Source organism: Nematolebias whitei, chromosome 12, assembly GCF_014905685.2.
Source record: "Nematolebias whitei isolate Nwh7 chromosome 12, NemWhi1, whole genome shotgun sequence".
Lineage (NCBI taxonomy): Eukaryota > Metazoa > Chordata > Actinopteri > Cyprinodontiformes > Rivulidae > Nematolebias > Nematolebias whitei.
In genome coordinates this window covers 40,215,590-40,227,200 of record NC_056509.1, presented here as the reverse complement: position 1 = coordinate 40,227,200, position 11,611 = coordinate 40,215,590, and the positions used below count along the sequence as shown (strand labels likewise).

The 11,611-nt window shown below is 36.5% G+C and overlaps 1 protein-coding gene across 1 annotated transcript in view; it reads right to left on the bottom strand.

Annotated features, from left to right (window-relative positions):
* Positions 1-11,611, bottom strand: part of rngtt (RNA guanylyltransferase and 5'-phosphatase) — a 125,554-nt gene extending 113,943 nt beyond the window's left edge. The window contains exons 1-6 of the mRNA XM_037685579.1: positions 11,459-11,611; positions 9,347-9,456; positions 9,154-9,257; positions 8,959-9,047; positions 5,547-5,622; positions 1,835-2,087 (exon numbers count right to left, since the gene is read on the bottom strand). Of these exons, the coding sequence (XP_037541507.1) occupies positions 1,835-2,087; positions 5,547-5,622; positions 8,959-9,047; positions 9,154-9,257; positions 9,347-9,456; positions 11,459-11,522 (696 nt within the window). The 5' untranslated portion in view covers positions 11,523-11,611. The remainder of the gene's footprint in view (positions 1-1,834; positions 2,088-5,546; positions 5,623-8,958; positions 9,048-9,153; positions 9,258-9,346; positions 9,457-11,458) is intronic.

Genomic DNA, 11,611 nt, shown 5'->3' with positions numbered 1-11,611 from the left:
TATGTATGTATGTATGTATGTATGTATGTATGTATGTATGTATGTATGTATGTATGTATGCAGGTATGTAGGTATGTATGTATGTAGGTATGTATATATGCATGTATGTATGTATGTATGTATGTATGTATGTATGCATGTATGTATGTATGTATATATGTATGTATGTATGTATGTATGCATGTATGCATGTATATATGTATGTATGTATGTATGTAGGTAGGTAGTTTTTTTTCCCCATTTTTACTCATTAATTTGGAGGAAAAATAAACAGGAGCATAAAGTGAGTTTAACAATTTGTCTAAATAAGCAATATCTAAATGTAAACTTTTATTTGACATTATTCATTGCCATTACCAATCAGCATTGCTTTTTAGTATGGGGGGTTTGATCTGATCAGTAAACTAAATTAATCAATATTCTCTGAAACTAAAAATAAATTGCCATTTTTTAATGTTTAATATTAGTAATAGTTGTTCAACTGCTTGATAAACTTTATAAAAACATTTAGGCGTCTGTTAACAGGGACCTGCAGAAAAGCTGACTAGAACATCATCGCAATTTTTTTTTTATAGTTCATATTGTTAATAATGGGTAATGGCTTTAAGTGACTGTCTTGTGCAAATTACCATCAGCGATCCATCGCAGTTTCCTTTTAAATGCGTTTGTACACAGCAAATTACCCAATATCTCTGAGCGGCCAGAACGACAAAAACCACTTCCCAACACAAACTGTGGACAGCATCTCAAGATCGGATGTGTGTGGTCCTAAAGAACCACTGCAGAGGGGCTTTAGAGTAAACCCATAAAACAGTATTATTTACTACAAAGGAGGTGCAGTATGTCTTAAAATAACACTAGTAGCTTGGTTTGTTACCTCAGTCAACAGGTTTTTTTTCCCAAAAACAAGTCTTCACTAATAAAAGATGTCCCTTTTACTTGAGCTAGGATGAGGCTTTAGAGTGAGCTGCTCTGTAATTAACAAGTTACCATCCTGGATGAACTCTAACTCATAAAGTGCTTACACAGAAGCAAAAAGGTGACAGCCACAATTCAAAGTCTGACGCTTGAAAACAGAAGTGTATGCTGATTGTATCAAGCTGCATTCATAATCAGAGCTTTGATCAGGTTTAAGATATTACGTGACGTGATGATTAAACTTTAAGGCTCAGAGGGGGGAACGTGACAGAAAGCGTTTCACAGCCCACTTGATTAATCTACATATAAATCAAAAATCAAAGTCAAGTGTTTCTACTTTTCGCAGAAATACTTCAGGAGGTGCATTTCAGCAGACGTTTTTCTTTCTCCAACAACCGAACCACCACAGACTGGTTTAACTGATGAGACAGACGTCTTAGCCAAGAGACAGCATTCCTTGACGACAGTCGAGAGCTTTAGTCTGGAAGAGCTGCTGCAGCGGCGGCGTTCTCCTTTAGATGTGTCTGGTGCACGATATTCTCAACTATTAGATTTGCTTTGATTCAGGTTTTCAATAAGCTCCGAGTGCAATAAAAGTGAAAAATGCACGTGCTGCTCTTGTATTTCGGTCAAATGGTGCAACTGCAGTATAAGCTGATCATTTTTATTTCCATTGCCTCCACTAAGTGCTTATTAAGTCAGTGGCTCGATTTAGTCCAAATAGTGAAAAAAATAGTTGTAAACAGTTTTAAAAAAAAAGCTTATTATTAACTCCATTAAAATGAACTGATGAACACTTTAGATGAAATCTAACACACAGCATTTATCTTAATAAACTTACAGCTGCAACACAGAAGCTGGCAACAGAAAAGGGGCGTAGATTATTCATCCCCCTACTTGAGATGGTGCTTCTTACCACTTTTACTTTCTCCTTCTTTCTTTTTCCCGGTGCTGACCCCGAGGAGCTGGGGCCAGACTCCTGGCCAACCGCGTTACCGTCATCGTCCATCTCCCCGTCGTCATCGTCGTCGAAGCACCACTCAGGCAGTGCAGGGGCAGGGGGCGTGTCCTCCTCATCACCATAGCGACAGAAAAGCTCTTTGAGGTAGTCTCCCTTATAGATCCCAGGGGCCCGAGAATGGGCGAAAGCAGCCACAGCTGCCTCGACGCTGATAAGAAAAACACAGACTAGGCATTGTTGTTTTGGCTAAAACTTCATTATTAACGCTAGAAACAATTCAGCTACATCGATAAGTTTTCTGTTTTCGCTGAAGCATATTAATTGTTATCAAAACTGGTTTATATACAGATGCATCTAAAAAAAATTAGAATATCGTGAAAAAGTAAAATTTTTTTTCAGTCGTTTCAAAAAGTGAAACTCATATTAAGAGTGAAATATTAAAATCCTTTATTCTTTTAATTTTGATGATTATGCACCAAAGTCCATGCTCAATAATATCCAACAATGAAACGTCTCAGCACGAAACATAAATAAATAAAAGAAGCCGTCCAGATGACTTGACTGAACATGGTTGGATTTTATACCTGGATTATTGAGCATGAACTTTGGTGTTTTGAACCAGTTTGACATGACTGTCGATGAGAGAGAGGGCGGGCACCAGAAGAGAGGGCGCGCCCCAGAGGCCATCTTAGCACCAACATAACTGGGTTTTTTCCCCCCACTTTGGAGTAAGCTGTTCGGGGAGAAGCAGTTTTGTTTGGCGTTTCCTCAGATTGATGAAGCCTTCTGGATGGAAGGTGAAAAGTCTCAGCGCACAAAAAGAAACCATCCAGATGACCTGACTGAACATAGTTGGGTTTGATGATTATGGCTTAGAAATAATGAAAACCTAAAACTCAGTGTCTCAGACAATGAGAATGTTCCACAGCCAGCTTTTGGTATCTTTGTCAGTGTGGGCAGGTGCTGAGTCCTGCTGGAAAATAAAATCAGCATCGCCTTAAAGCTCGTCAGCAGAAGGGAGCATGAAGTCTCTCAAATGTCCTGGGAGATGCTGCACTTACTGTGGACTTCAGAAAACACAGTGGACCAACACCAGTAGATGACATGACACCCTAAACCATCACTGACAGTGGAAACTTCACACTGGACTTCAAGCAACGTGGATTCTGGTCCTCTCCACTCTTCCTCCAGACTCTGGGACCTTGATTTATAAATGATGTGAAAATTTTACTTTAATGTGAAAAGAGGACATTGGACCACTGAGCAACAGTCCAGTTCTTGTACCATGCCTTTGCTGCGTGACTATTTTTAAGCAGACAGTTTATTATTCAGAATAACAATTGGCTGGCCTACTCCCATTTCATGGCAGCTTTAACTAAACAGAAAGTATTGCTGCAAAGATCAGCTTCTCTTTACGCTGCCTCCGGCATTCAAACCCAATTCATAAATTATGGGATCCCGCAATGAGGAAAGCTTTCCTAAATGAAGCCAGAATCAGAGAACCATTAAAGAGGATCAAAAATAAAATCCATCCCTTTCAGCCAACGTGTTCAGAACGAAAACAAATTTGGAGTTTAACCCAAACTGCTTTTTCACAAAAATGATTTTAAAGAGAATAAATCAAAATCTTGACTATAGCAGAACTGTTTCATGTCATAAGCATTCTTTGGACCATTAAGCCTTCTATACCTGAGGCCATTGTTAATATTTTGGTGCAACAACAGTCCATGAGGGTTGGTCATGCACTGGTAGCCGGGATGCTGTGATATCACCAGTAATACTTGAACTGCAAAGACATTAAAACAAAAACAAAAAAAACAGAAGGCTGTTCTTAGTTGAAAAGATGTTATCTATTCAACTGAATGAGTGAAGTTTGATTCACCATCTGGTTATGTTTTGTTCATCTGATCGTTTCATGGTGGACTGTTAGACGACGGCAGACATATGGCTCATCCAGTCACCAGTCAACGCAATTTCCTGCCCTTTCGCTAACAGCTTTCAGGGATTCTTCACAGTTCGGTGCAACAAAACATCTGGAGCATAAATAGTTCCCACTATTTCTCAATGGATATAATTTTGGTTTTGCAGCCTCGAGATGGTTTACTTAATCTGCACAAAACTCCTTAAAGCACGTGTTCTGGGAGCAGAACTTCCAAATGCAAATGTCACACTGGGATCAAATTTCAGGAATTAGACGCATAAAACTATTTAATGCCAAGACTAAAACTGTGTGTACACACTAAGACAGAAAGTGCAGATTAATGAAGATTATATATAAGACACCTATATAAATCTGAATAATCAAAAAGATGTATGCACCCAGACTAGTCTATTTTTACGTCATAAACAAATATATATATATATATATATATATATATATATATATATAATTTTTGCAGAGATTTCTTTATATGTGGGTTCTTGTTGTTTGTTTTCAGCATGCGATTATACACATTCCTTTTTTATTATTTTTGTTTAATATTAATATTATTAATATTGATCAAAGGGGTGGAATGTCAGTGTAATGTGTATTATTTGCACTCATCATGATCAGTAACTCTCCTGTGGGAACGTTCTGCAATGTCTTGCTCGTTTGTGATATGTGATATTAACGGCCCCATGTAATCACTCCTACTGTGACCAGTCAGTGAGGAACACAAAGAACTGGCTGTTTTGATATCCTCAAGGGCTGATTGATACGATATTGTTATGACAGAGTTGCTATGATATGCTGACGTGTCTCAAGCAGAGTCCTTGACTCAGATCCATTCCGGCTCGGACATGGAGGGGAGGAGCTGAGGCCTGGGCTGGAGGTCATTCTATAAAACTAACTTGTCCAGTTCAGGAAGTTAGAGCAGGTCACAGCTTCACATGGATGAGAGAACTGATAACAGTGTAATCTTATAATTGCATGTTCTGTGAATGCTCGACTGCTCTCCAAAGCTTTGTAAATGAATCTGATGAACTACACCTTGGTCTGTTTGGAAATCTCCTTTTTTCCACGACACTCCCTAAATGTTTTCTTTGCGTATTTATGAAAATAGTGTTTGCGATGCAATTTATCTTAAAACATAACATTGTTGTATGCAAGCCTAACAACACCTTACTTCATAAAGATTTAAAGTGATTCTAAGCCCAACAACAGACCAAAAATCAATAACAAAAATAGACCGACGCTGACAGTTTAATAGCTGAATTATCTTGCACCACATTAATAGTGGATGACAGCTGAAAATGGTCTGAGAATATTCGTTGCACAGGAAACTGTGGGAGGTGGGAGGGTTTAATTCAGCCTCCACGTCTCCAGAGAACCTGCTGTCTTTGTCGGCCGCCCAACCTCTGAGCAAAGATGCATCCCGCCCTTTCTGCTCAGCTGGTTAAAATTATTTCCCTGTGACAAACCTGGTCGCTCTTTACCTCTCAAGCCACCCGTGAGGCTTTGTGTTGATTGCTGCTGACAGATTACACTCTTGTGGCATGACACATATTGGAGCAGCGAAGTAAAAAAATTTAAAAAAAATCCTGACATGAGCAGGAGAATGAAACCGGAGTTAAAATCCACTGGAGAGACTGTGTTGAATGGGCAGAGTTACCAAGCGAGACAATTGCGAGGCTTCTGCAAGTACCCCCATACATGTTTGAGTGATCAGAGAGTGTCAGCCCTCACCTCCAGTCCATCTTCTCCACCAGGTATGCACATATCAGAAAGCCTGTTCGATTGAAGCCATGCGTGCAGTGAACACCTAAAGGAGACAAAAAAAAAAAGTTAAAAAATATCCCACTAAGAGAAAAGCGCCTCACAAAGCAACATTTTTCATATTTATGCTTAGAGTCTTGACATAATCAATACAATTAGTAAAATAGGATAAAGTTTTTATTATTTGAACAGCAATGGATGAAATCGTTGGTTATGGTCACTCAGCATTTTCATCCAGGGTCTCCTCACAAATCAATGGCATCGGTGCTCTTTGAAATGAGTCCATGTATTAAATAGGGGCATGAACCTCCTCAGAGGGGGGGTCTTGTCTTTATCCCCACATCAAAAATGTGTCTGAAACCAGTCATTGGAAACACACAAGAGACCCAGAGACTCTCAGGGAGTGCTAACAATAAGGGCGCAACAAATAAACAAACAAAATAAGAAAATCCAATTTTTTTTTTAAAAGACGAGAAAGATAATTCTGTAATGCAAAAACATATTCTCAAACAAAAACCTTCACCGTTTTCCTATTTTCTCCCCAAACACATGGTCTTCAGCAGGTGAACAGGGAGAATTCAAACCACACACAATCAAAACATTTGACTCGAACACTTGTCTGGGTGGGAAAGATTGACCAGCAAAGCTAACACAGACAAAATGAACCAACATTGGCGACTGCATTAAGTGGCCCAGCTGTTTAATTTGGACGTGTGTTCTGCAAAGATAACAAACCTGGATCACCAGATGGCTATGGCCAGGAAACTGTTGAGATTACATGCAGACATTCTGCTCCAAAGCTCAGACTGTTCCATTTGTAAGACAGGCTGCAGTTGAAAAGGAAATCCAGAGTGTAAGAGTGCCCCCTGCTGCTGCAAGCCTGAAACTGCAACCTTGGTTTTAATTGCCTAAGCAGCCTTTAAACTGAAAATATAATGCAAATCTCATTTTGCAATACCTTACACTGACAATAAAGAAAATTATACACTTTGTAATCCAACTATTATCAACTTACCTATTAGAAACATGATTTGAACAAGCGGTACTGATAACAACTGAAGTAAAAACTCAATAAATGGAAATCCAAGTCAGTCCAACTTCAAACATGCACGTATCACAGAACTGCATATGCTCACGCACACACTCATATCTTCAGTAAAAAATAAACCAAATACAATTTATTTCAGCCCCAAATGATATTCCTTCACACTTAAATGACCTACACAGAGTTCACCTGGAGAAACAACTTTTGTCTAATGATTCTTTCTTTTTTAATTACGTCATATTGATTTGAACATAGTGCAAACTTCACCCTTGTTTTTCCAACATAACCACGAGAAGAAAACTCCAGCTTTCACATGGAGATGCTGCGTAACCATCAGAACAAGTTATGGCGAGTCAGACTAACAAATACCCTAACAAACCCCTATTGTGAGGAGTGATAGGGCAATCTGCATATGTATCTAGCTTATCTTAGCTTTATAACTCAAACCCCATGCTCTGTTCTTTGAATTGAGAACGCTCCTCGGATGAGAAGCGAAACATCTTCAGTTACAAAATAAAGTCAAGTTGTTTTTGTCTTGAACTTTTTGAACAGTGTTGATTCAGCAAACAGCCTAAATAATAACTCCATTATTATAACTGAACATGTAGAAAACATGTTGATTTAAAAACTGAACATCCATCCATCTTTACCCGTTTCTTCCTTTTCAAAATAAAATACACTATCATGACTTTAATGCTGGTGAAGATTATCATGCCACTAATCAATCTCTGGAGTAAAGCTGCTCTCTGCTGGGCAACAAAGAGAATGCACTAAAAGAACTAGAAAACTAACTGCAGTTTGATGTTTGTTGTCTTTTTTACTTTATTTTCCCATTTAATAAAAAAAATAACTGTCCTTGAGTGTAAGTACTTATAGAAAATTGTTATATTTTTTATGTTTTAAGCTGTAAATTTCAACCTTTCTGTGTAAAATATAAACACAAATCCTTTTTGATTTTACTTAATAAAACTAAGATGCTTTTTCTGAAACTACCAGTATTCAAAATGAGTATCGATTGAATGTTAATACTAGTTTAATATTTATACACAGAATTTGAAACTCGTTATTAAACTTTTGTTAAAATAAATGTGCTTTCTCTTTACTATTAGCTACTGAGGATTCTGCATTTTAATTGTTGAGATACTGACTGCACAATTAAGGAAAAAAAACAACAACTCTAAAAATTATAAATAAAGCAAAAATAATTTCAAACAGTGGATGCAGTCTGCAAATTCAATTACATACATGTATGCTAGTTTTGTGGCCGCTCAGTAAATAGTCAGGCACAGGAAGCCGTTCACAGATGGAGAGTATATAAAAGTATGCATCTGAGCTCAATTTTGAGCTTCATGGCCATGGCTGTGAGTACTTACATAAAAGTAAATTCTTAGTTTTATATTCTTTAAATAAATGCAAAAATCTAAAAAAAAAAAAATCACATTGTCATAATGGAGTATTGTTTGTAGAATTTTCAGGAAAGAGGTTAATTTAATACAATTTGAAATAAGGCAAAATGTGGAAAAAGTGAAGCACTGTGAAAACTTTACAGATGCACTGTATAAGAAAGCCCTCTGTAAAGCTAGAACTGTATATCATTCATCTTTGATGAGAATAAAAATAACCCCAGGTTTCTGTTCAGTACTTTAGCTAAACTAATGAAAAGTCCCATCTCTGTTGACTCGTGTATCCCTACAGCTATAAGCAGTGTTGACTTCGAGAGATTCTTTAGAAATAAATTTATTTCAATTAGAGAAACTTCACATCATCCTTCCTATCGCCTCTGATTCCCCGTCAAATGATGCAGCTTTAGAAATGTCACTAGAACCTGATTTATGTTTGGACTGTTTTTGTCCTGTTGAGCTCTCTGAATTGTCAAAAATAATAGCTTCATCCAAACCATCCACATGTCTGCTAGATACCATCCCAACCAGAGGTATTTCCCTTAATTAATAACCACATTTTGGATATGGGGAACTTTTGAGCTTTATACAATTCAATTTATGTACAGCAGGTGCTTTTATACTTCGTCTGTTTTCTGAGCCAAACTAATAAACATACTCCAAAGATTCCCACCGAAGAAAGACAAAAAAATGGTGATTAAAAAAAAAACTAAACTGTTGATATATTTTCCAGGAGAATATGTTTTAATCTAGTATTTTCTACTAGCAACTATTATGTATTCTAAACTAATTTAATAGATTAAACAATCTAAACCACCAGCTGAGTGTCCACAAGAAGTGCACAGATCTTTTGAGAAGACTTGTGACAGCTAAACGCTGAAAGTAAATGACCAAAATAAAAAGCAATATCAGAACAAGTACATAAGGAAGTACTTACCTATCAGTTCTGTGGGGTTCTTCTCTATGAAACTCTCACAAAGATTAATGAAAGATGCAGTCGTCTCCTTTGAAGGGCACTCCCCGTGGCTTTAGACATACAGGAAGACAGTTATCAGAGCATTACCCTTAAAAGAACCCTAACATAGAAAATCTGAAGAATTAGTTTACTTTGTGACAATAAATCTGCTCATACCCTTTACATGGAAGCTTTGCATGCTTGATTCCTTCCTTTTCAATGTCGTTGCGATCATAAAAGCGAGTTGTGTTGGTCAAATCTACAAGCAAACACATTTTCACCTGGAAAAAAAAGTTTTATATATATACACATTATGAAATAAAGGTTATCAATAGAAGTTAATCATTTCCGTTTTAGCTGAATTTCTTACTTTAAGACTTTTTAAATAGTTGGACAGCATGCTTGGGTGAAACCTGTTCTCCTCAGCAACCTGATCATCATATCTTGGACCCAACATTGTTTTCATGGGCAGGAATTTACCTAAGAAGGAAAAAAATACATACATGTATATATATCTATATATATATATATATAAGCCATTAAGCTGCCATTGTTGTGCATTTATTGTTTTTTATAGTCAAGATAATCTCTGCTTTCCTTAACCTCTCTGAATTGTTTAGAAACTGAAAAAAACACATGTGTTAAAATCTTATTTTAAATGTTTGTAGGGAAAATTGAAGAATAAAGCCATCTCATAAACATTTATTTCAATTCTGTACCTTAAATAAAGCCGACTCTTTAGAAAACGTGATAAATTTATAGAATGCTTGCATTCAATACAACGATGCTTCAGGAAGGAAATCCCGAGGCTCAAATAACTTTATCATGACTTACTTTGTGGAACTGTCAAGTTTGGTGTTTTTTTACTGTGAATTTACAGACAACCATCTATCCCTGTAGGGCTTTACAGCATTATCCTGTCAAAGTATTCATTAACACTCTCAGCCAGGTGTTTGGATTTTTAATATCTGTTTACATGGTTTCTACTCTTACTCACTATATAACAAAGTTAAATTCAAGGTCATACTTAGCTATTCCCTCCATTATTTCACTGCTTAACAAGATTTGTTAGAGGCTGCTGGCTGTCTTGTGTGCTCTGCACAACTGCCTAAATGTTTTCCAGAGCTAATATTAAATTAAATTAATTCATTTAACCAGAAAGGGTTTCAAACTTTCAATCAGATAATTTAATACTTGCTGTTTTACAAGTCATAAATTTAATATAAGTCTCATAAGACTTAGCATCTTGTAAGAAATTTGTAATTTTAAGACAGCAAGCGGTAATTATGAGCTACCATGTCATAAATATACGAGAAGATCGATTAATCAGCCGATTTTGGTCAATTTTATCATCCTCAGTGAGCCATGCAGCTGTCGCACCATCTTCATTTTCCAAGTGTGAAAGGGGAGCTGGTGCAGCAGCTGCAATAACCAGTTTTGTTTTGCCAAAATGTTTTTCCATACACTTTTTTTTAAGTGTATGACTTATTCTAAGGGTTTTTAAATAATTTAATATTGGTGTTGCCCTGATTTCAACTGGCATCAGCAATAAATAACACCTCAATAGACTTAGACCTGGACATAAACATATTGTCATCTCATATTTATAACTTAGTAGCTTATAATTATTATGATATACTAAGTCATAAGTAGGTTGTAATTATGAGCTACCATGCAGTAAATGAAAGGTACTAAGTCTTAGTCAGGTTACTAATTATGAGGTAATGTCTCATTATTTTGACTTAGCATCTATTAACACAAGATGTTAAACCAGAATTAGGATGTATTAAATCATAAATATCTACTTATGACCTCTTACATCATAATTATTAATGATCACAATTAAAACTTAATAAAATCGCAGTAGTGGAAACAAGCTTGAATTTAATAATTAATTGATTTTTTAAGTGATAACTATTCTCTGTCATTTGAATACTTAGCCATCATTTAATGTAATATTTTGTTTCTCAACTATGAATTAATAACAAAGGGTTTCATTGAGAACCTCAGCTGAATTTAACATCAACAAATCCAGTGACACGCCAACCTCCATTTAAAAACACATACATTTAAAGACATATCGTTAAAAAATAATAACAAACTAAATTACTTATAAAACATCCTTGGTCAATATAATAAGTTTTTGTGAATATGTGATTTCGGCAATCAAGATCAGACCAGTTTCTGCTTTATTTAATAACAGTTGCCTTTTGAAAAGGAGTAACCCTGTGTTTACCTGAGATGTAAACAACGAGCCAAAAATAAATTTTGCTCCTTCTTTTAAAAGGTTTGAGAAATAAAACCGGATAATGTTCAAGTTCAAGAGAGAAGAAGCCTGCCCACGAGATGAATCCCTTCACTGAAAGAATCATCTGACTGAGTCAGATAGTCAACACTGACTTTGGTTTAACCCTTTTTTGTTAAAAAAAAAAAAAAAAAAAAAAAAAAAATAACAACAAAAAACTGGGGTGTTTGTACTCACCTGCCACAGGTTGACCTCTCCTAGGACAGTTACGCCATCGAGGAGGGGGCCCTGGTTGCGACATATTTGAGAAGGGTCAAAATAAGGCGCTTGTATCACCAACTAGCCCGTGGCTTAGTGTCCCAGGTCCCGGGTAACCGTGCACCCAAGCGC